At 46.0% G+C, this 27,111-nt stretch overlaps 2 protein-coding genes across 4 annotated transcripts in view; both read right to left on the bottom strand.

The window, feature by feature from the left end:
• Positions 1–15,934, bottom strand: part of LOC118774716 (rap guanine nucleotide exchange factor 6-like) — a 91,581-nt gene extending 75,647 nt beyond the window's left edge. For both annotated transcript variants that reach the window (XM_036524159.1, XM_036524160.1), the window contains exon 1: positions 15,200–15,934. In XM_036524159.1, the coding sequence (XP_036380052.1) occupies positions 15,200–15,268 (69 nt within the window). In that variant the 5' untranslated portion in view covers positions 15,269–15,934. The remainder of the gene's footprint in view (positions 1–15,199) is intronic.
• A 3,390-nt stretch (positions 15,935–19,324) lies between these two features.
• Positions 19,325–27,111, bottom strand: part of fnip1 (folliculin interacting protein 1) — a 29,636-nt gene continuing 21,849 nt past the window's right edge. For both annotated transcript variants that reach the window (XM_036524145.1, XM_036524146.1), the window contains 7 exons: positions 26,401–26,547; positions 25,202–25,371; positions 22,491–23,922; positions 22,161–22,326; positions 21,207–21,404; positions 20,602–20,717; positions 19,325–19,990 (listed from right to left, as the gene is read on the bottom strand). In XM_036524145.1, the coding sequence (XP_036380038.1) occupies positions 19,912–19,990; positions 20,602–20,717; positions 21,207–21,404; positions 22,161–22,326; positions 22,491–23,922; positions 25,202–25,371; positions 26,401–26,547 (2,308 nt within the window). In that variant the 3' untranslated portion in view covers positions 19,325–19,911. The remainder of the gene's footprint in view (positions 19,991–20,601; positions 20,718–21,206; positions 21,405–22,160; positions 22,327–22,490; positions 23,923–25,201; positions 25,372–26,400; positions 26,548–27,111) is intronic.

The following is a 27,111-nucleotide window of genomic DNA, read 5'->3' as shown; positions in this document are numbered from 1 at the left end:
GGATGAGAATCAGTGTGCCCTTGAATCACGATTCAAGCACTAGGTAGGTTTACCAAAAATCCAACTGCCAGATAGTTTACCTGAGGTGAAATGAATGTAATCTGCAAAAATGAGGTCTTGATTTTGCTATAACTAAAACTGCACAGCAAGATGGGAAAGGCCAAAGGTAATGAACGGATGGTCTTCTTCCCCACTGAAGAAAAAAAGATAAAAGATCCTTTCACAATGAACTTTAGTTTTGTGTGTAACTGTGTACTATAGACCAGGGTATTTGTAGTATGGTCCAGTGGAAGGGCAAAGATAAAGTAGACTTATCTGCGGGTAACACAAACATGAGCGCATACAAGCACACGCACGCACACAAAAAGCAGGCATGATGTTCACTCTATTGACTTTTGATCAAAGCTAACTGGGTTAGTGAGCTTGACTTCTGCTGTGGCAAGCACTATTTTTTGTGTGTGTGTGTGTGTGTGTGTGTGTGTGTGTCCAGACAGGGACAGTGACGGGGGCAGACAGAGCCTCCTGCTGTCCCTGGCCCTCCCTGGGGGGTGGAGTGGCTCCCGCTCGATACGCGGCGCCTCTCCCTGCATCCTGTCAGTGGGGCAGAGTGGCCGCTCGTGGGGGCAGGCCGGTGGCCATCGATATCTAAAACACTCAATGTCGGTCACCCCGGCCCCCACACCCCCCTCATCCCTCTCCCCACCGCGGCAGCCCCTCATCGATTGGTCCAAAAAAAGGTCGCCCGCGGTCACAGACAGGATGTCAAAATCAAGCACACCAACTTTTACCAGAGAACTGCCTCCGTCCCCACAGAGGAGACAGGTTATGCCATTTACCGCCCGCCGCTGCCACCACCCACCGCCTCTGAGGCCGGCTTGATTACTCAATTGGCTGCAACTGCTTAAGATAAAGGTCAAGGCAAGTCAAGACACGTCAGAATAAAGGACTAAAAAAGGAACACTTCAGCATCACCTAACACTGTAATGCAGTTGCGTAGACCTCCCCCCCAAGAGTTCTGGAGGGTTACACAGAGAAAGCACAGTGAGGCATACACTGGGAAGGGCAATCAGAGCAGAAAAGCAGATGTGCTGCTACTTGAATCCCGTCGCTGTGTTCTGTTCTCTTCAGTCTGAGACAGCGGCGTGCTGCAGTCGTCCCTCGGGCCCGGGAGCCAGGCGTCGCGGGAGCCCGGCGTAGCGGGAGCCCGGCGTCGCGGGCGCCTCTCCACGCGCAGCCGCCCTTCCTGAGCCCGCCTCCCTGCGGGCCGCAGACGTCCCCGGGCCCCCGCGGTGACATCACCTCGGCGCGGCCTCACCTCTGGGCCGCGGAGCCATTAACAGGTCCGCCGTGACATCAGCGGCCAGGGGGGAAGCAGGGGAGTGAATCACCGTTAGAACACCGAGGCCGCCACAGTTACCAACACACAGAGCAGAGCAGCACAGGCTGAAAGGCATGGAGGTGGAGACGCGGGAAACGGTACCGGCAGGGCTTACGGCACACAATGCTGCTCTCTCACTCTGCTGGCTCACAACTACAAATATAAGTCACCGTTACAATTACTATACAATTATGTACTGGCATTTTCAAGACAACTGCTCAAGAATGTTGCAGGAGACTACTGATTGTTAACAGTTAACAATTAATATTAACAAAGCCTCATTTTTTGTTAAATCCACGACAAATAGAAGCAAATTAAACAACAGAACAGTTAGCCTGATCTTTTTTCATGGCCATCTGACAGACAATGCCACACGCCTTGCCTGTGTTTACTGAACAGGTACAGTGCTGCTGCCACCTTCTGGCCCAAACCCCACATTAGACTCCGCTGTGTGCAGATGTAGACTTCATGCTCTCACTCCTCAGAGGGGTGCCTCTGATCATACCAATGCAGAGAGGGCTCTGAGCTTAACTGTAGATGACACTTTTGAAATGACTTAGGTTATGCCTTTTCCCTAAGGTCAAAGGTTAACGAAAGGTCACTGAAATTAAGGGGAAACACCGTGGAAGAATTCAAGAGCTGACCAATTGCTTAAACACGTTTACTCAAAATCAAAGCACCACTTCAGTCAGACTCCCCCACCTCAGCTCCTTACATGTTGCATGGAGTTTCACAGTTATATGGAAAATGTACAGTGTGGAGGCCTTACAGTGGCAGCACTGTTCAGAGCATCAATAATACAACCCAGCAATTCATCATAAGAGAAACAACCTCCTCGCTGTACGTTTCGGGGGTTAAGAGTTTTATTAACCCCGCTACACAAATACAGTTGAGTATAGAATTTCTTGGGGGCCAAAAAATTGCCTTTTCAGTTTTCATTTAGCGAGAAGCGACACACAAGCGATGCCTTGTGTTTGCCGGGCCCTGCATATGGAGAAACAGTGCACCGTGGCTTGTGCTCAGAGGGGCGTAGGAGCCCGCGTCCCGGCCCCGCCACTCCCTTTGCCGTCGATATGCCAGCACGCCCTGTCACACAGCCCGCATGTTTCGACGTGCTGCAGGGTGTTTACGCGGCAGCACGCTGCCGGCCTGCCTAAGGGCTGTCCGGGCTCCAGCAACACTCCAAGACAACACACTGATAACATAACTGAGCTTTAGAGGAGGAGCAGCTCTACCTCGGAAACAGTTGTTTTTACATGCTGAGGCTGTTCAGATGGTGTCCCAAATCCTGACTGTACAGCCACTGCAGTCTGAGATCAGAGTAATTTTCAGCAGGATTTCCAAATAATCCACCTGGAATTGGGCAGCAGTGTGGTATAGCGATAAGGAGAAGGGCTCGTAACCAAAAGGTTGCTGGGTCAATTCCCCGCTAGAGCACTGCTGCTGTACCCTTGGACAGGGTGACATCTTTCATCCAAAGATTTCTTTCTTTTTTTTTTTTTTTTTTACTTTAGTGTGATTCAACACGTAGCTCACAGGAGTGAGGGCGCACTTTCATCACAGGCCTGAGTGTATAAAAAGGAAGGGCCCTATAAAAGGTAGCATTAGCGCAATGGAAAGGGCGGGAAGCCGCGGCTGGCCCACATGCCACCGCCGCTAACTGCTCTCCACCGCGGGCTGTGCCAGGCAAAACACAACGCTCTGTGGAAAAAAAAAAGGGGGAAACCGCTCCGTCACCATGGCAACCCAGGAACATTTAACACTGCGTATAATATTAGCCTACTTCATTCGGAGCTCTGCCGTACGTTAGTTACTGTACTGTACGTCGCAAAGCTCTACTGTAACTTTACTGTAATAGGCTACGCTATTCAAAGAATTTACCACACAAACCGGCTGTGTGCGTGACCCGTTCCATACGGCCTACACTTAAAGGCAAGCCATCTGAGGTGCTTTGTGGATGCCAGTGTTTAAAAAAATGCACAAAAAACCAAAAACCTAAAATGACACATTTTTTAAAGCCCCCAAAAAAAATGTCTGGGACTACCATGTGCTACTAATTACCAATCGCTGACCGGTAAGAACAAAAGCAAACAGTTCTCTCTCTGCGCCAAAGAAAACCCTTAAACGGTTCAAATCACAAGGTCAGTGAAATCACCACCGCTCCTCCCAACAGCGAGTTCCAGAAGCTTCACTCTGCCATCACCAAACACTGAACAGAGAGAGAATACTGATACATTATACATGATTACAACAGGCCCGGTGAAACTTCAAAGGAACCGATAAGAAGGCCAAAACCGTGTAAAGAGCACTCCGCGCCAGCTCGAGGCAAGATCGATGGCTGTTACGAGAAGTGCTGACTGCAAGACTATGCTGGCAGCAAGCGGAGGCTTCTGGTGCTCGTTTCTCTCATTCAGAGGGCTCTGGAAGCCAGCTTGTGGCAGAAGCGCTCAGGATGTTTCCACAGAAAGCAGATGTTACAGTGGGAACATCCAAGGGAGTCTGAAGTGCTGCCCAGTATGCGCAGAAACGGCAACGGCTCTGAGGCGGAGTCGGGGGGGGGGGCAAAAAAAAAACACAAGCCTGCAGACCAGAGTTAAAATTCAATCCTACAAATTCATTTCCAATTCAAAACTTTACCCAGATCAGTTTGATTTAATTCAGTAATTTGCAATTCCAAATTTCTTCACCGCCCCCAACCTGATTTTTTTTTTTCCCCATCGCAAATTGCCCATGGCTTTCTACAACCCAGCAGGACAGGAAACGCTGTCAGTAAGCTGCACACACACACTCCTCCAGAGGGCCCACCCTCCATGCCTACGGCTTATACACCAGAAGCCATACAGTGCAGTATAGGGGAGCTATCCAGTTTCACTGCTGCAGTCTCCTAGTCAGACCATTCAGGGTCTAAAAACATTACTAGAAGTAAAGCAGCTCCAGTTAAAAATTGCAAAATATGATAATTTTCTCCTCTTTTCATCCATTATAAGCTCCAGTTCTGGGTAAGTTTTTGTGAACATATGGAGAAGCGTGCTCCTATACACCCCCCCCCCCCCCACCCCCCCCCGCAAAATCATAAATCATATATCATGATGTGTTTTGGATTCTAGAACAGCTGTAATGAGCCAACTTTCCTGTTAAGCATACAACATGAAGCACAAGTGATGCGTTTCTTGTGAGCGATGAAAAATGTTTAAGCAATTCCGCGCAACAAACCAAAAACTACCATCTGGTGCCCTATACTGGAATTACGGCACAATGATACCTGCGTATCCCCCACAGCATCGAATCCAAATTCAACTCCCACACCTCATGTGCGCACTGGAATTGACCAAACAACTTTAAACCACTCAAAGTCAGCAGAGGCACGCCGAGCAGAGGCTGGGGAACGAGCAGGCGCGAAATCTCAGTCACTGACAGTGTGAGAAATGCAGGCTCGGTTGCTGCCTGTTTTAGCACGTTCCAGCATTCAGTGCGCCTCCAGGGCAAGCCCTGATTGGCAGTTTGGCCCGGTACGCTGTCAGGACTTGCAGATTGCTCTTCAATCGCTTTCCGCCGTCTGTTTCTGTAATTCCACAATCAAAAAAAACAAAAAAAAAAGAAAAACTAACCGCGGCCGCACTTCAAAGCCACGGATTCCGAGGAACAATGGTGATGGATCGAGATGATATCCGTGACCTGGTTTACAGCTCTTTGAATGGGAAATGAAGAGTCACGTAAAGGACAGTGCCACGTCACCTCTGACTTAACACACTCCCCTTGACCCCCAATAAAATCATTCTTTCTAAGAGTGATGTAAGCACCACGATGCAAATGCCCTGAGAGGTACTTCTGTCATTGCTCTGAATTTCAGAAAAAAACCTTATAAATGGTAAACGTCCAGCCTGGTCATGCCAAAATTCTACACTTCTGGTAATAGCACATTAGTGGGCAGCAGTTTGGTGTAGTGGTAATGAGCAGGTCTCGAAACCAAAAAGTTGCTGACTTGACTCCCTGCTGGAGAACTGCAATAGTAGCCTTGGTCACGGTACTTAACCCACAATTGCCTCAGTAATTATCCTGCTGTATGAACGGATAAAAGTGTAATCTATATAAGTTGCGCTGGATAAGAGCATCTGCTAAATGAGAATAATGTACTGTAATGTAATGTAAAACCAAACACTGCGGAAGCCAACATCAGGCCATTCATCAAAGACCTCATAGCTAAACACTGTCAGATCTTTGCAATAAAAAAGAACCATTTTGAGTTTTCTTTAGCTGAAAAATGTGATCAATTCATGTGTCTGTTGCTGCAGAGCATTGTTTCATGAGAATCTGAAAGCGCGGCAGACAGTATTCTATTACACAGCTTGCAATTTGCACGGTTTCCGCTATTACTGGAAGTCTGGAGCAATGACTGTGTTCCATTCAGGATCTGAACCAGCAACCCTGGGTCACAAATCCAACCCCAAAAGCATTCCTCCACCCAAGGTCACGTATTAGGTCGGTAGAAATCGATGCAGACGAAAGTGGCATTGAGAAGTGAAAGAATGAGGCCCAACCTGACGATGGCATGTCAGCTGCATTCCTAAGTGACGTGAGACAAAGCCGACAGCTTTCACCTTCTGCGGGACGGTTAATCATTATTACATGCAGCCCATGCGCTAGCCTCTCTTCCTGCGCGGGTTGCGCGTTACTGCGCATTGTTAGCAGATGCTGAGCATTGTTAGCATGTCGTCGCTGCTCTTCCTGTCGGGGGGAAGCGGCTCCAGAGCAGCAGCGTGAGGCGGGGCTGAGTACATCTGCAGGAGCTCCGCTTCCTTGGGAGACTCAAACAGGCCGTGGTTTCCTGTCCGTCAGGATGGGGGGGGGGGGGGGGTACACAAACAGGGGTGACACCTGGGGATCTGCCTTCCTGTCGCCCGGCGGGGCGTCTTGGCGTGGGGGGAGCGGGGGTCCCAGACCAGGCCCCCGCTCTTTGTCCTGTGTTTTGGGAAGGCTATGAATGGAGGACACGTGACTCCTTTCCTCCTGTCCCGCTCCCGTCCGCTCGTGACCCACGCCAGCCGCCCCCGCAGCAGAGGGAGTTGGACACTGTGAAACGGACACTGATGGCAGCACAATGAGAGGCTGTGTGCTGATATGGGAGGAGGAGGGAAAACTGACGGGGGGGGGCAGGAGGAGAGCTGCGCTGCTATCACACAGAGCGGGTCTGTGATGACCACAGCTTTATTATTAACAGATAGGGCAGGCACATCTCAGCGCAATTTCACAACTGCATCCAAAATTCACGGAAGTGTGAGAGATACGAAATAAAGGGAGTAAGATTAAAAATAACAGAAACTGGTAAAGCATTCCTCTTGCATGTTTGAGGAGGTAAAGTTTAACAGTCTGCAGCACTGAGACCAAAGCCTCAGTGCCTCTGGGCCCCCTCCTCGTCTCTGAATGAGCAGGCGTGGGGGGTGAGGGGTGGGGGGTTGGAGGGATTCGGGAGGAGGGCGGGGGCGGGCCCCTCAGAGTGCCGCTGGAATGCCTGGCATGCCTGAGGCGTACGCACCGCATTCCTGCCACGCACCCCCGCCAGAGGTGTCAGCCCTCCCGCCGCCGGGTCAGGTCAAGCCTCATTCCTCCGCCTCCGAAAGTGACGGCGGGCGTCTCCTCGCCGGAGCGGACCGCGCCGCTTTCGCGCGTACAGGTCTGATGCTGTCACCCCTGGCCCCCAAGGCCTTCTGCCTGACAGCGACACCCCATCACGAAAGAGTGTTATTTCGGTCACAAAATGTGCTCTGAGAAACAGCCTAAGAATGCGGGGGGTGGTGGTGGGGGGGGGGGGGGGGGGTTCTTTGCTTACCGGCAGAAGCCCGAAAGACAGATGTTATTTACGCCACATTGTTTGCTTCGTAAGAGCAGAATGAGAGGAAACGCAAAGTGGAGCTGCTTTATGTTGGCTATTGTGTCGTGGCTGGTGATTCAGCTTTGGTGGAGTTAATTCCAACACAACGAGCCAACTACTGTAGATACAGTGCTCCAAAAGCTGTTTGAAAAAACCATTTATACACCCTGTTTTGCTTTCTTTTTCCACTCCAGGCGAATTCAAACTGACAACGCAGGCATTCTGGACCATTTTTTTTCGTTGAAAGGTAATTAAAACTGCATTAATAAGGCTACCATGGCGACACTGAAGCAAACAGCTTGATTATCAGTGTGCTCTGGGGAAATGGAAAAAAAAAAAGGCAGGAGCAAGAAGCTTTAACTACTCGTTGCATTCCATTACATAATATCTCGAGCAACAATAAGAGACTTACAGTCAGTAGATTATAGCAAATTATATGGCTAACCATCACTAGGCAAAGTATTTCGTGGGTACAGATTCATGTGTGTGCACACATTCAAGAACACAAGTCTGGCTTCTGTGACATTACCATGTAGAATAACACTGTTTTTGCTGTGAAATTGCTGTGCCCAGACAAGCCCGTGGAGCCTCTTCCAAACAACATTCAATGTCACAGAAATTTAGCGCAAGAGCTTTCGCATGACACTAACACTGAATCTGCATCATAGCAACATGTCATGCCAAGCAACGGTCAGGAATGAACCTAAGAGAAACGGTTAATCATGTTCATCTTAAATGCCTTTTAAGATTTTATCTGTTATCTCAGCAGCAGCAGCAACTGACATACCAGTACTTGGGCAAATCTTAAATGGTTGAGCCAAAAAAGGGGGGGGGGCGATCTCACACGAAATGACAACAACAAAACCAAACCAGTTTTGTGGAGTCTATATGCCTACACAAAACTGTCAAAAATGTGCAGCATTGTGCAAAATTAACCCTCAGGATGTTATAGGCACCCTGAACTGCCACACCATCTCCATCTCAGCTTTACAGAAAGCCTCACTGCCTGTCAGCAGGTATCACAAAAGCTGGGATCTGTTACTGGGATGTGTAAGGTAATGGCTTTGTCTGCCACAAGAATTAACACTGCAATATTTCCCATGCCAGCTAGTTCCTTCTCGTCTTCCCTGGAGACCAGTGTACTTTGCCCCAATGTTAGGCATTACTATCAGATAAGAGCATGTTTCGGAGAATGTGTGTAGTCATGCCGACCGCTGCTAGGCATGCTTTACACCTACGAACGTCAACCGCTGAGTTCTGTTTGCAAACATGGTTTTTGGTGAAAGACCCTCATGTTTTCCCCAAAACAGTGCCCTTTCAGGAACAAAAGCCCTGTAACCCATGACGACAGAGGTGGCTACTACTGCCACATAGCCCTCCTCGGCCTTGTCTGTTGCAAAAGTGGTAAGTTAGCGCTGAAGGTTCGGAGATAAGGGCATTATGGTTTGAGAGCGTAGCACAAGGCGAGCCGTGGGTGACCGTGCCTGGCCCGAGACGCGAGAGTCGGGATTACAGTGAAAACACCGCCGAGGAGCTTCCCGGCTTCAATTTCACGCTCATTCTCCCCTTCAAAACCGCTGCACTAACTTGTTTTCCTTTATCTGAACCTTCGGGATTTTATTTAGCTCTACAAAGGGTGCTTTCAAGATCCTGGGGTCAGGGGGAGGTCGTGTTTACTCCGAGGGTTTCGTCACATTCCCCGCGTTATTTTATTTCTCTCTCTCTCTGAGGAGGAGGAGGAGGGGCTCTGATCCAGCTCCGGCCCCTGCCTGTTTGACTGCCTACAAGCCTATGTTCCCTCCCGACCGCTATGCTCAGCTACCGAACAGCGTCTGGTAGTCCCGTCGCATAATTACTATCCACTATCCACTAACTTTCTCTGCCATTGTCCCGCGAAGATGAAATGAATTTCATGGAATACTTCATCTGTTCTGCCGAGTCCTTCTCTGTCTTCGAGAAACATCTGAAGACACAGCTCTTCCGCCCTCACCTGAGCACCTGAAACACTACCTCCAAAAGGGATTTTTCATGTCTCAAAACTGTTTTCCTATTAAAAAAATAGAAAATGTAATCTAATAGTTTAATGCACTCGGTATCTCAACCAGCTATTTTGTACCTTGTCTAGCCAACCATTGAAACCTGGTCATGCAGTTCTTCTAATGTTGTTGTTATAGTTTTTTTTTGCTTGTATTGTACTCTGCCTCACTTGTAAGTCTCTTTGGATAAAAGCATCTGCCAAATTAATAAATTTAAATGTAAAGGTAAAATTCAGAACATTCTGGAACAGGAGGCATGGCTGTGAGGCATGGCTATTGGAGTTCCCGTTACAAACGATTTCCACACCAGGACGCTGAGTGAGTCTGTCACGCGTCACACAAGCGCTTGGGTCAGGCCCTGCGTGTAGCATGACCCTCTCCCTAAATCACGACGCAGGGGTCAGGCAGATGACACACTGGCACGGGCTGGGGCCGGGGCCGGGGCCGGGACTCCAGCCATTGGGTGGAGCAGGCAACAGCATTCATCACTGGTCATTCATCTATACATGAGCACAACAGAGGCAGCGGAGTGAACATTCAGGTAGCCTGTGAGTCAATGGGCCGCCAAGAATCATTTGCATGCCAATGGAGTCCATGCTGAGACGGCAATCAAACCAAAAGCTTTGTCTTTCGCTGATTTAGAGGCCCCGTGAGTGATGGTGAATCATGATATGCTAATCTCTCAGAGGGACTGGACAGCGCCTGCAGCCATGTTCAGCTGTGAGCAGTCTGGACGAGGCGTGACTCAGCCAAAACCACAGCCCAACAAACAGCAGCACTGCGGCAAGGGCCCTTTGCCGTCCATTATTCATGCAAGTAAATTATGAATCGAGCATTACTCCACGACTGCAAACTGCATCTGTCGTGTATCTGTCTTGCGTCTCCTCTACCCCATATTTCATCGGTACAGTTCAGCGAGACACTTTTGGGCCTGCCAAAAACAAAATGGCAAATGATCTTCTGGGGAACTGGCAAAGGTGCAGTGATGTATACAGTGGATCCTGATAATGGATGAAGGCCAGTGTTGCTGTGTGTGTGTTTTTTTTTTATTCACTTACAATATCACAATGCTGTGATGTAAAAAGTGCAAAGTCAACAGTTACAACATACATTAATTAACGCTGAACAGGGTGAAACTGTGACACAGTCTTGGCAACCGTGTAACAGTACTGTACATCTCCTGCTAACTAATGCACAAAGGGCCATCGTGTGGGAGTTCCTCATAGTGAAAAGTTCTTACCAACTTACCAACAGAAGAAAAGTAATGGGATCTTACCAGCCTATATGGGTAGAATCCATGTGTTACATTGGTAGGATATAATATTCCATTTTATTTGGCATTTTACACTTCATACTCCATGTTAATTTTTCTTGCTGATTCTGTTCACTACCTTCACTCACAGGTGAGTGTTGCTTGACAGAAAATGAATTACAGCTATTAAGAAATGGACATTTTTTTCCAGCATAAGAAACAAACTTCCCGAAATATGATTGGGCAAATGCAAGACATTGGTATGGGCAAAGAAATTTTTTCACTGATGCACCCCTAACACGTCTACTGCACTGCCTGGGCTGGCACACCCTTGTCCAAATATGCAATGGACCAGCTCCCAAATACTTCGAGAACCCACCCTGAACGTGGCTGAGTCAATACAGCGATCCTCATATCACACAATGAAAATGAAAAGCATTTTGAACATTTTAAACTATTTTGACTAACGCTGTTTTGAACAGTAACAAGAGCTCTGCAGTGGTTAAGAATGTTGTTGTGGTGCCAGCTCATTCCATTCAATCAGTAGCCCTTTAAAAGCATCTGAAAACTAACATGACACACTACAAAGTTCTCAGTGTTCTCCAGCATGCTTGATTTGCATATCAAGAGCTAGCCTGGTCCGCTATCCAGCAAGTAAGCTCGCTTCAGTTTGTGTAGCACTCATACAGCCTATTAATCATTAGCAATTCACATGGGCATGTTTTTATACTATTTGACACATTGAGCCTTGCAAGCTTGACCTTGTATTCCCAACCACACAGTTTACTATGCCTCTCAAACTCAACACTACATGCTGATCATCTGCAAATCCTAACATGAGAGATTTCAAAGAGGAAGATGGAAGAGACAAAATATTAACTTTCAGAAATACCTGCTAGCAATTCAGATCACTATCTGTATGCATATGATGCAGGATTTTCTTTTGATCATCTCAGAAAAAAACTGTTCATCCTTGAAGATTTATATAAAAGCAAACTACTGTGTCTTCAGTAGGAAAGTGAAAACTCATTTTTAGCATCTGAAAATGCTGGACAGATGTTTTAAAAAAGAATTTCCCAGATCTGCTCCTGAGGTCTGACTGTGTGCTGGCTCCAGTTCACATGCCCAGTAATTAGGTTTGATGAGCTATGAAATTAAATACTGACCTGGATCTTAAGTTGAACAACAAGCACTTACTTTGTGACAGATGTGGATTATTTAAAATGTGTTTGTTCAAACAGATGGACCAGAGCAAAGGCGTTTTTGTAAGCTGTTTCTACTCAGCTGAGCCCTTTAAACAAATTAGTAATATTGACAGGTATTCATCGCTTATTGAATAAGAGCAATTAGTTGTTCAATGAGGCTTAAGACAAGCAACTGAACAACTAATGAAGCTTAAAGGAAACAGCTGAACCAAATTTGTTCAAGGTGAAGATATCTGCAAAAATATTTTGAATAAACAAATTTCGCTTCATAAGCTCTTTCCACTTACAAGGGCTCATTTCTTTCACAGCAAATCTGTATCAGCTCAAAAGAGAAGCCATCAAACAGAGATCAGTAAATGGTCAACAGCTGTGACATAAAGACATGAGAATGAAAATCAACATACACAGTGGGTCCCCAGAGCCAGTGTTATAATGCTGCTTTGAGACTCTAGTGCTACATTTGGCCTCTGTGGTTACCCCGATATCAAGAATGTAATCTACACATAAATTTCTGAGATAATCTGAAGGGGGAATATCAAAGCTGAGTTGGTTGCTTGGATTTGCCAGTGTTAAAATTAAAATGTATTTATAAAAAAAAAAAAAAACAGAAACCATGGGGGTCCTGAGACACCGCATTTTATTGTCTTAACTGGTTTAACGCCTATATGAAATACCCAATACTGACAAGTTACATACCAGATCAACTCTTCATAATTCTATAAGTGTATGCCTGCAATCCAAAATGTTGTACATAAGACTGTGCATAATTTGAACTGTGTGAACAAGCATTGTGCTGAAACACAAATCTCCTCTACGGGTTCTAGTGGAAAGATCTGAGAGTGATGAAACTATGTGATTGAGCTTAAGCAGTCCTTCAGTGTCCTGAATTGTGACATATTCCGTAACTTTACATGTGATCAACATTTAATAATGCGGGGCTCTAACTGTTAAGACATCACAGTGTCATTCTGTGAGACTGGAGATCATGAGGTTTTCTCCACTACATATTTGCCTGGTGCATGGGTATGTACACATGTGTGTATGGGTGTGTGTGCGTATGTATTACCTCCAAAGCAGCAAAATGCTATAGCCCGCTGAGTCCTATTCACTACAGACAAACAAACAGTGGATCAGTGCTCAAAGAGGCTTTCGAACCTACATCACTATGGATGGTTAACCTATTGTACTTAAATGCTTACACCACAAAACTGTGTACCATTTGCATAAATTATGAGAGATGCCAGCACAAAGGGAAGAAAAACAAAAAATGCCAGGGTTTCAGGGCTCTGAGGAGCCAAAATCAGAATCACACGGCAGAGTTCAGCTCCATTTCAGCTCTGGCCAGCAGAAAAGACTGCTGACTACTCGGGTATGAGGAGGCAAAAAAAACTGAAAAAAGCATCTGTCCCTGAAAAATCAAATCACATGAGCATGACATGAATCACTGAAAGCTTATTCCAAAACTCTCCTCCACAGAAATTGAACATCAACAGCTCAATTATTCTTGCAAAACAGGAGTTGATTCTGGTTTATTTTGAGAGGCTGCACCCAAACTGAAGACATACCTGTTTTCTAGAAAAATTATCCATGGCTGTCAAGACTCCGTGAGCTCTCACTCGTTCAAGAACATTGTGTAGCAACAGCTTCAGAATACTTTGCAGAACTATACACCAAGCTAACCACTAAAAATTCAAGTAAGCATTACTGTTTGAATGAAATGGAAAAAAAATACACAAAACGAAACGACGCTGAAACGTAGGTATAAAACTTAGTCTGGCCAATGTAGTTGTGACAAAAACTGTGACAAAGAAATGAAAAGAACTCAGTTGCCTCTCAAAGAAAACCATGCTTTCTCTGCGCAAAGCTATCAAAGTCTCGTGTTCGCAATGTAAATAGTCTCTTCAAACTCTTTTTCCCCTCCGCTTTAATCCTGTGTGTAGTATAACCTGGGAACGCCATTCCTAAAAGAGGGGCTGACCTGCGCTGTAGGCTGAGCTGCCATAACTGAACCCATGTGCTTACGGAAGGGTTCAGCGCGACACTGCTTGGCAACGGGATTTAACATGCTGCACAAGAACTGCGGCTAACATGGAAAATGGCAACGAATCCACGGCTGTAAATAGTCTACGCAGCCTATTCCAACTGTCCTGAAATGGCCTGAGCTTTTACAAGTCAAACATGGACAGAAATCGCTGGACTTCTCGAGTTCCTGTCCGCTTTTAATCTTCCACGCGTCTCCTGTCGGCACTACTGCATTTTAGTCCTAACAGCGCACGGTCCACACTGAGCTATTACGAAATTCAAAAACGGGAAACTTTCCCAACATTGTTTGTAGTTTTGCGATCGGGTCAGTTGGATGCAACACGCTGCTTTCTTTCGACGAAGCAAAATCTGTTGCAACCACATCTGGATCTGTACGGAAGCTTAACGTCTAATAGGCGACTTTCACCTCCGAAACCGCTGGCTGTGTGTGCACGTTAAAACAAGATGCTGCTTGCCAACAGCACCCAGCATGCAACACGGTCTCGGGAGCCGGAGGGGATACTAACCTAGCTATAAATCCTTCAGCGCACATGCAAGACATATCTGTCTCCAATGACAAATCCATGAGAACAGCGAATACCAAAAGCCGACTGATCGTGTTCCTGTATCTAACCGGCAGGCTAATTGGCTGCACATGCTAGCTAGCTATCTAAGACGCGAGAACAACTTTCTCACCACACCCTTTCTCATTTATTTCGAGTCCCATCAAAGGCAGCTAGCTAGATAACCATATTATGTTCACAACGAGGGAAAAAAAACATTGCTCATTTACTCGACTACCGTTAACTGCTGTAGTTGGCTAATAACTTCGCTAACTAGACTAACCATCTTACTAGATGCGCAGTCTGACGTTGTGTGGTCACCTAAGACTCGTAGTGCCCCGTGTCCTGAGTCAGGTTAAACTAACGTTAAAACAACTACTGGCAAACCAGCTAATACCAAATTAACTTACTTGCACAAAACCAATGCAGTGAAACTCAGTCCTGGTTTCTATTTTATTGCCATGCTGAGCTATTTGTGGCGAATTAATAATAAAAGGCGAAGATCTCACTTAGTTCATTAAGCAACCATTAACCAATTAAGTCTAACGTTAGTTACTCTGGTCACAGTGACCAACTCGCTCTCTTGACAAGTGTCTAGCTAGCTGTCAGCTTTCCACCTAAGAAAACTAACTAGTCTGACCAATATTAGCTGGTTGCAGACTCATATATACCCATCTAATTATATTCACAGAAGTGCAACCAAAATACAGACAGCTAGTGCACAGCCCAAAGATAATTTAATTTGTTTAAATATCAATATTGAACCAGCTTACTGGGTATCATACCTGCTGCTGCACAACTAAGCAAATAATTCAGAAAGCAAGGTGTCAGATTTTGATTTCAAGGCGATCACCACCTAAAAAAAATGAATTACCTCTGCGGTCCGTAGTGAAGGTGGTTTTTTCAAAGCTTGTTTGAATGAGATATCCATGAAGGAAGTCATTGTCTGTCATGTAGCTAGCGACTCCTTGGTGTTCTGATTTAACAAAAAAAAATCAATGCGAAGATTTCCTCAGCCACAGCTGCAGTCGCCACTTCTCACTGCTGCTAATCTCCCATCCGGGTGGCCCTTTCCCACGTCCCAGCATGGATTCACAGATTCCCCGTTTCCCTGCACAATCCTCGGTAGCCCAGCCAGCTAGCTAGCTACACCCTGAACATTCAATGAAGCGTAGATCCAGGGGTCGCTGCTAATAGTTGAAAAGTCATTCATTTCGCAGAACTCCGTCCACCTCCTACTGCTTACACACAGTTGCGTCCTTTGAGGAGAACTACTGCTGAAACAGGCAGGCAGGTCAATTCGCCAGGCGGTTCAACTGCAAATGGGAAAAGTTCAGGTTTGGTCTCCTTCAGTGCTTAATCCATAGCCGGAGATCACGGTTCCATCCTCAGGCGTACATACGCATTCGTCTTTTGTTATCCTCTGTAGTTATGCTAAAAACCAGAATACCTGATGACCAGCTAGCTAGCAAACTCTGAACGGGCATTGCTAAGTGTTCAGCAATGCTGTAAAACAGAAAGTGCTGGCTAACATTACTAATTGCCACTTTCCCGAGTTTGAAATATATCACCAAGCTAGCAACCAGCGTTTTCTCTTCCTAACTTGCTAGCTCACTAGCTAGTTTGCAAGTTACCTAGTTAACTAAAACACAAGCAACTTGCTCGCTAGCGAAATGGCTTGCTAACTAGCGCCAACTTACAGCCTAGTTTGTCTCGAACTAATCACGTTTGTTGCTGCTATGAAAATATGTTCCGTTGTTCTCCAAAACAAGCTGAATAACTAGAAAAACGTAACCCTCCGTTCCATGGGAAAATACAAGCTTCGATGAGTAAAAAATTCCAGGCACCTAGTTAGCGCAATACATTTCTTCATAGTTGTGTGTAAAGTTAGCGAGGGAGCTAACTAGCTGGAGAGTTTTCACCAGCGGGCACTGTTTCGCTCTGGTTTCCTCCCCGACAGTGCGCAATTCCACTCCCATGGAATTACGATCCAAGTCCTAAATATCGCGAGAAGCACAGTTTACAGTGACCGATGAAAATTGTAAAATTGAATATGTGCCTCGAGTCAGATTGTGAAGCAGTAAAGATACAACACTACATGTTGATAAATTGCTTTTACTAGACAATAAAAGTTAATACATCTATTTCGCAAAATCACGGGGTTCGTCATTCTACCAGTCGTTTCACTTTGGAATAATTGACAAAACATCTAAAGCTCAATGCGTTGCAGCAAGGGAGCACAGCAGTCATCGGTTCTGGACGGCCTGAAACTAATGTAGCACAAGAAAACTACTTTCAGGATGCAGAACCCAAACCAATTGTTAGTTTCTGTTCTGTGGTCCCTCTTTGCGAAATCACTGGCACGTCTTTGATAAAAGACAGAAAAATGTATGGTGAAAATTACGTTTCATAGATTGTAGAATTTAAAAATGTGAAATTTGTTCGGATAGAGAAGAACTGTTGTGCCTTCAGTGTTATGATACAGATTTGTAGGTAAGGAAAAACTTCGGGATTAAACATCAGGCAAATGCAATATGAGAAAATGAGATATATTTTAATTTTTCATTATTAGGCGTGTGCTCCTTGTGCAAAACGCGCAAGGGCAGAATACACTCCTGAATTATGCGTGTGACAGAGAGATAGGACAAACATCCCAAGATCTCTGGAGATAGCATTATTGCTGTAGACGGTTTAGCCATAACATGACAAAATGTCAATTTCAGTGATTCTGGAGCCTAACAGGGTAAATACGTAAATGACAGCATTCTTACCCCAGGACTGTTTGTGTGGAAATTGGTCTCAGGTATAAAAAAACGATGTACCCAGGATGGATTTCCACTGTCCTTCCTTTCTTTATGTACATTTTATTTATAACTGCAACAGAATTCTGCTTTTCCTGTGCAATTGTGTATGGTATAAACAGCCTGCATCTGCTGTCTATATTTGAGATGCAAGAGGTTGTAGGTTGTGATTGTTACAGATGCACACACACACACACACACACATCTGTATACATATTTACAAACATTACAAACACAAGCCATCCTTATCAAACTTGAAGTCAGCTGATAACATTCGCTGCAGTTGTTGCCTGTTATTCCCAACTCCCCATATTGTTCCAGTATTGATATGTTGCCGCCATCTGCAGATGATAAATCACCCTCTTGAACACATGCTGAAATATGTAACATTGGCATTTTTATTGCACAACATTCCCATAAAATTGGGAAAGGATAATTGAGGAAAACAATGCATATTTAAGGACATTATGTACAAATAAATGAAAACAAACTGAAAACAATATATACAGTTGACGTTAACCTGGTACACTCCATACTAAATAATTTAACTGTATCTATAAAGAGAAATATAGATATAAATACATAATTTAAAAGAGAAATAATCTAACATTTTTTTTAAAAAATGCAATGATTTACTTCCCGTGGTAGCCAAGCATGTCTAAAAAGTAATTTTAGCCTGCAAAATAAATTCTCTAAGGACATCTCATTCTTACGTGCCATTTTCACGTCAATTAAGACTCGGACTCATGACGTTACCTTCAGACAAAACAACTGTAAAAATCAAACACAACGCACCTATGCCGTGGATGGTAGAAATGTTTGTAAAAATAAACCTGCCATTTAGATTTGTCCTTTGCGGTGTTCCACTTTTTTTTAATAAAAAATCAAAGCATTTTGTTTGTGATTCCAAATGATTTCCCCCCCTCAGAATTGTACAAAGATAACTGATAAACATGTTGTTGTGATTAGCAATTATAGTGATTAACTATTTCCTCTTCAAGCACGTGTTACGATAGTAAACATGGTATGAGTGACAAAGCTATAAAAATCGAAACGACCGAAAAAATACTTCAGCATATAGGTGTGAAAATGTGGCAGTTTTTCCAATGATACTGCAAAGAAACAGGTTGCACTGTGATATACTCATTAAGTATTACACTACTGGTATAAAATATTGTGCCTTTAAAAGTCAGAGAAATGGGAGTTAATTTTTAAATGATTAAAATGTTAGAATCCCTTTTTCTACAGAGCACAGCATTGTTTTTTGTTTTCTGTTTTGAAAAGAAAGTCAAAATGGGTCATTCCATGTAAAGTCAACATACGCACATATGTATGGCCACAGTTAATATCAGTTTGGTTGATGTCCTAGACTGCTTTATGACACTTGTCACAGGTTTCAGCTGTATGCTTCATGAACCCCCTACCTATTATCTCAAATTTTGCCCACATGAGAATATGATTGAAAAATGTCACATTTGTATCTTAAAATATTTCTGAGATAAAATCAAATAAAATAGTTCTTATATCATTGGTGTGCTTACACACATTTCATTTAAGACTTTGTAACTTTTGATCCATGCATAATGTATACACAATCTTGTCATAATAAAGGTGTTTGCAGACTCACTATATTAGTGACCAGTGATGTTTGCTGGGAGTTTATGCTTGTATATGTGTACGTACATATATACATACATATAGTTTACTATCATAGGAGAGACGGGCAGAACAAAATGTCCAACAAGTACTTTGATAAACTTTAAATAAGTAAAAATATTTTAACGCATAAATGTGACATTTTTCCACACAAGATACACATGTCAGAGGGTCACGCCTAAAGCCAGGCTGATTTCACATGGAATGACCCAGATATTTCCCTTTTAAGCAAAATAAGGCAGCTAAACAAACTGCAGTGACAAACGCCCACTAGAGGTCTGAGGTAGTACTGCACCTGCGAGACTGAAGAATGTTACAAAGCTACCATGTGCTTTATAAGAATGAATAACTGGTACTGATTGTAACTTATTTGGATATTCATTGAAAAATTGATATTCATATTTAGTGGAAAAAACAGTTCAGTAATTAATTATTTTGTTAATAAAACACTGTGAACCAATGAGACACCTTGGGGCCAGGATAATAAAAGCAAATGTTTCAAACACAAAAATAGTAAAAATATAACTGGCATGAGCAAGAGCTTGTTTCTGACATTTAATATGAGCCAAACAACTCCTCTTTCTTTTGCTGTGGTGCATTTCCTTTGTTTCCTATAAATAAAAACACAGATTAAAGTACAATGTAGTAATACAGCAAAATATGATTTAGTATCATTGTTTACTTATTCGTGATCGAAAGAAAAGTGCTGCTTGCAACTCCTCTTTGGCATTGTCCGTCTCAGAAAAAAAGAAAAGAAAAAAAAACGAAGAAACGAGAAAAAGAAGTGTAAAAATATGCTCCAGATGCAAAACAACAGTAAAACATTCAAATAAATGAGAACATTCTCCTCGTGTGGGAAGGCATGGAGTATCTCCACCAATCCTCAGTCTTTACAGAGGGAGACAGCGAGCGTCTCTATCCACCCTTGTGGCACCGCCTCCCCCCCCATAGCCGGGCCCCGTGGCCGCTGATCTGGGATCAGCTGTGAGTCTGTGAGCTGCATCAGCGCGTGTGCCGAGGGCCAGCGGGGCGGGGACAGGTCTGGCACACTCGGTCTGAGTCAGTGCTGTTTTTGTGCCATTCCTATGGTTCCAGACAAAATAGTTTCCACCGCTGCCTTTTTGGCCACCTACAGCAGGATCTGGGCCACATATGGGGAGTGCGTGCTCGCTATCGCCGCCAACAGAGGGAGATCGCTGGACTCGATCCTGGAAAGTTAAAACACAGAACACGTTCAGCATGGGTTTTACTGATCTGTGGAAAAACTGTGCCACACACACACACACACACACACATATGTGCGCACGCAGCAAGTGTGACTGTCACCGCCGTGCTGAGTGTCACTACGCTGTTATTCCAGGAGAACAAATATTATGAGCGAAACCCTCACAACCGCCTCAGCTAATACCTGGAAACGCCTGGGCTGAGGTCACCACAGAGCCCATCTGAGATAATACACTTTCCACGAAACGCAGCGGCACGCAACATTTAGAGGCAATGTCTGATCTTCTAAATATGCCATTCATTCAGGTCACATAAACCAGGGTTCTGTTTCATGGGAGGGGGGATTTCCTTGGCTCGGTTTCAACAATTCAGAGGGCTTCTTCCTCTCTTAGACAATGGTTTTGCCCTGCCACTCTATGAATGCAACGCACACGGTCTCCACGCGCACTGGAAAATGCAGTGACTTAAAGTGAGCTTTTCCAAGCTACATGACTGGCAAAACATCATGGCGGCTGGGAAAACCTGGCTAACACAACAGTGCAACATCAAACGCTGAAGCATATGCTACCGAAAAGCAGGAGAGGAGATTTCTTACCCCAGGACCATTCCCAGCTCTTTGACGTGCACTCTGGCCTGACCCCTCAGGTACTCCGCCAGCATTTTGCTCTTGAAATACAGTTCCTGGAGCCGGTCTTCTAGGTGCATAATGCACTGTGGAAGGAGAGACGGGTCAGCTTTACAGAAGGAGCACTGTCCATTCCCACAATGCACCGCTTTCACACAAATCACTGGCGTAGACATGGCTCCAGAACTGGCCTGTTACGATACTCAGATATGATCATGTTTCCCCTCAGAGCATATTTAGAGAGTGCATCCTGAAGTAAAATTTTTTTTTGTGTATACTCTGTGTGGACCTCTTAAGAGCTGCATGCATTAAAAAAAACAGGAAGACAGGAGAAATCACTTGACTTAAATAACTTAAGTTCAGGAAGAAGGACCACACCTCATCTCCTCCCCTAGAGCAATCAGCACTAACATAAATCAGAACAACTGACCTGTTTACAGTTCATAAAGGGCACTGCGTGTAGGCGTGGTCCGTGACTCATAAACCACAGAGCATAAAAGGCTGCTTGAACTCCTCCACTAGGACTGCATTCTGTAAAAATCTTTTAAAACAGTGACACAGGAGGAGGAACTCACAAAATTCGGGGAGAGGTTGAGTTTGTAGAGCTGATAGGTCGAATGGAGAAGGCTGGATACCAGGTTGGACACCAGGACCTCCTTGCCCAGTTTGTTTTCAGTGGCTCTCCTCTGGCTGCTGGCTACCTGCACCATCCACTTGTCTGTGTCTGCTATAATGCAGACGGCCTCTGCTATGGGCTCATCCAAAACCGGATGCTGTGAGGAGAAATAAGCAAAAGTGATTGCTGCCATTCAGTCTTACATGATGCATGTACATCGGTCTCCTGATAATCTTAACCCCCCACCCAAGCATATTAAAATGGCAATTCTAACGCAGTCCGCTAAGATGTATCTGTCTTAGCTTACATTGTCTGTCTCGTCTTTTTGACAGTGACATTTGGTAAATACATGAGAGGCCAATGACCAAAATTACTGCAAACGGTTTAGCCAATTATTGTGTGGCTATATTTAATTGTGTTTAAATCAAGCTCAATGGTGCATATGTGTAATGATTCAGACCTCAGGGTCATTCCGCTTATCCCTGTAAGAAAGCCCAAAAAGGGCCAAACTCTTGGTGCTGTATAGGTAGGAGGTGGCTGATGGCACACCTGCCATTACATTTCATTTGGTTAGCAGATGCTTTTATCCACAGTGACTTGCATAACTCACGTACCATCCATAACTGAATATTTGCTTTATATGGATTAATTGCTTGGTGCAAGGGTACAGCAACAGTGTCCCACCTGCAAATCTACAACATACCCCACCTCAAACCTGCAGCTTCTGGCCAATGAATGCTTCACCTGACTCCTATTTCACATTAGCTTTGTATTGCAATTGCATGCATTATAATTACAATTGCTCTAGATAAAATGCTAATGCTAATAATACTAATGCTAACCCGAAAAAAATCTATGCATGTGATTTTGCACAAGCTGACGACAGTTTCTGAGATGAAAAAGGGGGTTTTACCTGTACGGCATGCGCCAAATCCGCCATCAGGCACTGCCGAAGCCGCTCGTCGCTGGGCATGCCGTGCAGAACAAAGTCGGGCACATACGTCGGACAGTACCCGCCGAACAGAGACCTCCCGAAGTTGGCGATGCTCGGTTTGGAGTAATTTTCAACCAGCTTTGCCCTAGAAACACAGAAAAGCAAACCGGAGGCCTCTGATTTAGTTCTGCCATAAAATGCCTGTAGTCTGGAAGTGCACTGCACTTGTAGTAGTTTTGGATACTCTGTGCCAATACTGGCTGTTGATTTGTACACAAATGCAATGGGGTTGTGGGGTTTGGCGCTCACCCTGGGAAGGGGACCTCCACCTCATCCAGCCACTCCTCCTGCTCCTCCCGGCAGTACCGCCCGTCCGGCCGGTGCAGCTCCTGCCCCGCGTCCTCGCTCTCGCTATCCCCCAGGGCGCTGTCTGAGCTCTCGTTCCGGGGGAACTCCCACTCGTTGGGGGCGGGGACCTTCTTGAGGTCCGCCTTGTCCCCCTGTGGGATGGGAACGGAGATCACGATGCCCTTGTCCTGCTCGGCAGAACACCGCCCGCACAAGCCATCGCTCGCCGTGTCCGTCGAGCTGCAGCGACACCTGCCGCCGCCCGGGTCCCCCTGCACCCCCTCGCTCTCGGGGGCGGCCTCCCGCCTGGAGGCGCCTGAGGGATCCAGCAGCTCCTCCTTCGATTTGTCCGCGCTGCTCGCCTCCTGTTTTTTTGACACATCGTCAATAGTCCTGGTCTCCACCGGGTTGTCGTCGCTGAAGTACTCGTCGAACAAGTCCATGCACTCCTCCGGGGTGGAATTCCATTTGGGCATCTTGCTGGAGACTCGTAGCAGGGTCTCCTTGCCCTCGTTGGTCTTGCTTTGGTCCTCTAGTGTCGTCTTCGACTCACATTTTGGCTCGGTGCTGCCCTCCTGCTGCTGCAGGTGTTTCTTGTGCTTCTTGATTTGTTCCTCCACCTTTTGCCTCCTGCTCTCCGTGTCCGAGTCCGGGGACATGGAGTCCCCAATAAGGAAAGTCACTTTGGAGGCGGGCTGCTCGTCGTCCAGGAACGGGCCGGCCAGCTTCTTGTCCGGGGGCTTCTTCTCCAGCGGTATCCCCGAGGAGCGGAAGACTTTGATCGGGTGGCTCCCGCAGTCGGGAGCCTCCTCACTGGCCACGGAGTCCAGATCCGCCTCCAGCTCCACCTCCAGCACCGAGCCCTGGTCCCTGGAGGACGCCGACCCCACGCACACCACTGTCTCCAGCTTGGCGTCCAGGCAGTGGCTGCTGGCCTTCTCCTTGTAGGCCGGCAAGTCGCTGACGTCCTCGGTGCGGATGACGGGCAGCGCGCCGGGGTTGAAGAGGGCCTGCAGGGCACTGCCCTTAGGGCCCTGGCCGCCGTCGGCCTCGGGGTCCGGGCATGGCTCGTCCCGGCAGCTGCCGTCGGAGGGGTAGTCGTCCTCGGCGGCGACCCCCTGCGACAGGTAGTCGTCACGGGGCTTGTGCATGGTGACCAGCACATAGTCGGACTCCTCCACCTCGCCACGCCGGAGTGAGGTGGTGATGAGCGAGCCCGGCATGACGATGGCCTCGTCCTCCGCGCTCTCCAGCAGGTGCGTCTCCAGCAGCTCCGAGCAGCGGATGAAGTAGGTGAGGACGTAGAGGAGCCTCTGCACCAGCTCCTGCCTCTTCCCCACCACCACTGTCCGGGAGAGCCGCACCGGTGAGCTGATCGCCCCGTACAGGTCACCTGCACAGAGGGACAGAGTCTTAGCCAGCAGCTCACAAAGTGTTTTAGACAGAGTCTCAGTCAGAGGTCACAGCCAGTCTTAGCCAAAGTCTTAGTCACAGACCGAATCTCAAACAGAGTCTTACACGGTGTCTCAGTCTCAGACAAAGTCTTACCCAGAGTCTTAAACAGAGCCTGAAGCCAGAGTTCACAAACAGTTCACAAACCCTTGGGCTGCATGTTCACTGGTATACTTATGGCACACACACTCGGGTGCACACACACATACACACACAAACAGACCTACAAACACTGCAGGTAAACATTGTGTACCTTTCTGACAAATTGTGCAAACTTGAAATCTTTTCTGTATGGTGGCAGTTTGTGTTTAGCCATACCATAAACAGCAGTCGTAGCACACTACCTAGCATATAGGAAACCTTTTGGTCCTCAGGATTTTTAAGTAGCTAATGAATTGTAATAGTGGCGAATCTGCAAAAAAAAGAACTACCTTGCTTAGACTTGTGCCATAGTGTTATAAGATGTCATGCATAAATGAAAAAAGAACCACATGCTACTGAGTGTACTTTGGAAGTTTGTAATGCATGTCTTTGCTGACAGTAGAGCAGTGTGTGTCTTCATTTAATTTAATGGCAAAGTGGCCTACCAATTGTAGTAAAATTATGTCCCCACTCTGGCATATGCACACACAAGGTGTAGACATTCTTAAATTTTAGTTACTAGTATGTCCTTGTTAATACACCATTAATATAATTTGATATGCTATCAAGTACACTTCAACATTTTTTTTAGAAACATATCATTAACACGTTCAACTAAAGTTGAACTATGCTCCGGCTAAGAAATACATCCACTTGCAATATTATTGTTTTCTTTCATAATCATCTCTGTCTTGTGACTATTGTCTCCTATGTCATGTCCACTAGGTGGCAGTGTAAACACAGTTTAAATGTTCTATGTTCCCAGCACCTAGCGTTCATTGATTTCCAGTTCATACAGGTACCATTTGTAAACAGCATATTTTAACAGGTATTAAAGGACTAGCCACATGTATCTATAGTATCTAAGAAGCAAACAGTCATGGGGTGAAATTAAGTGTACCTTGGTTTTACTGAACTGATTCCACAGTGTGTTTTAGGGGTATGTTACAAGGGACTGCCGGAACGTACCCCTCTTTGTTAAGGGCCTTCCTTGCTTTGTTGAGCCCATAGTGGATTGTAATGGCTGTGTTATAGGGCATAGACTGAATGTGCCACACCCTGCTGAGGGTCCTGCTTACCGAGCTGAGCCCACAGCGGGTTGTAGGGATGCGTCTTGGCCAGCATGTCCACGCTCTGGGAAGAGTGCTTCTCCAGGAAGATCTTGATGGGCGGCTGTCCGTTTGGCATCACCGTGGGAACCCAGGCCAGGTGGTGGGTGAGGACAGCGGTGAGGAGCGCTGGAAGGAACCTGGGCACAGGAAGAGAGGTCACATCAGACAACACTATTACTGCCACACTGGGCTGACTGCTGTACGATCTCAATCAGACACCCTGGCTATTAACCGCCATTGAAAGAAATAAAAGGCATTCTCATACACACAGGCAATCATTAAAACGGCTGGCGGATTGCACAACCGTGTTGTTACTGTTATGTTGCCAACTCAACAGTAATCATCGTTCTTTATCTTGTTTTCGATTCTGTTTTATTACCATTTTTTCCATCAATAGCATTCTCTTCCTGTGTGTATGATTCTAATATTGTTTTCATTGCTTGTGATCTATGGTTGGTTATCTCATAAAAACAAAATGTTTTTTAACGGTGATTATCAATTGTGTTGAGCTTTGAGCAAGTGCTCTGTGGATAATTAAACTGTGAAGAATACCGTGCTCAGTAAAATGTCACTGATCTGATCATGTGAGAAATTGGAGGGAAAAACACCACATTCATTTGCTACAAAAACCTGAGTCCTGAGTGCTTACTTCCACTAGTGCTGATGGCAAATTTCATCTCATTCAAGTAGCAGACACAGATACAGATACAGAGACAGAGACACAGAGACAGAGACAGAGACAGATACAGAGACAGAGACAGAGACAGACACAGATACAGATACAGAGACAGAGACACAGAGACAGATACAGAGACAGAGACAGAGACAGACACAGATACAGAGACACAGAGAGAGACACAGAGACAGAGATAGTGACACAGAGACAGAGATAGTGACACAGAGACAGAGACAGAGACACAGATAGAGACACAGACACAGAGATAGAGACACAGAGACAGAGATAGTGACACAGAGACAGAGACACAGAGAGACAGAGACACAGACACAGACATACAGAGACACAGACATACAGACATAGAGAGACAGAGAGACAGACAGAGACAGAGACACAGACACAGACATACAGACATAGAGACACAGAGACACAGACATACAGACACAGACAGACCGAGACACAGACATGGCAGATGGACAGAGCACTCAACTGATTCTTGGAGGCCTGCTCCATCAGCAGGGCGAGCTCCCTCATGAACTGGCCGCAGAGCTGGTTCTTCTCGGGGGTTCCCGACATCATGGTCAGCCACACAGGCTCGGCCACGCGGGGCATGGTGTAAAGGTTGCAGATGGTCGTCCTGGGGGTGGCAGAGGGGGGAGAGAAACAGCGCACCCATTGTGTCTCGGCCAACAACAAGAGCACAGTTCTCCGGGGCAGCGTGCGAGGGACACCCTGAGCAGACCATTCATCTGCAGGGAAATTCCTCAGGGCCCCGCAGCCGGGCCCCGGTCCAACACTTTACACAGCAGGCAAACAGGGCAGAAAAATATGGCTACTGGGTTCCCCCTCCCAGCGGCGCATACTGCATCGTTTCACCATATACAGAGCTGGAGCATGTGCCGTGCATAGAGTAAAGCAATAATGGTGTGTGAAGCGCCCTCAAAATACATCTTCAAGACACACAAGGATAGCTGTGGTTCATTAGGATGCATTGAATTAAATCCAGTAAAACTGTTTTAACACTGAACACTGAGACGCATGCAGAGCTCACAGACCTACAGATGCCTGCCGGGGCAAAAAAGCTATACACTCTAATACATTTGCTCCTCCAACACGCAGCTGAAGCTTACATTCAAGCCGGGCCGTGAGGGAAAACGCGGCTGCCCTCATTCACAGGGTGAACGTTGGCTGACTGCTGGGA

The sequence above is a fragment of the Megalops cyprinoides genome, chromosome 3 (assembly GCF_013368585.1).
Source record: "Megalops cyprinoides isolate fMegCyp1 chromosome 3, fMegCyp1.pri, whole genome shotgun sequence".
Taxonomy (NCBI): Eukaryota; Metazoa; Chordata; class Actinopteri; order Elopiformes; family Megalopidae; genus Megalops; species Megalops cyprinoides.
The sequence above is the reverse complement of the archived record's forward strand: the minus strand, read 5'-3'. Positions and strand labels throughout refer to the sequence as shown.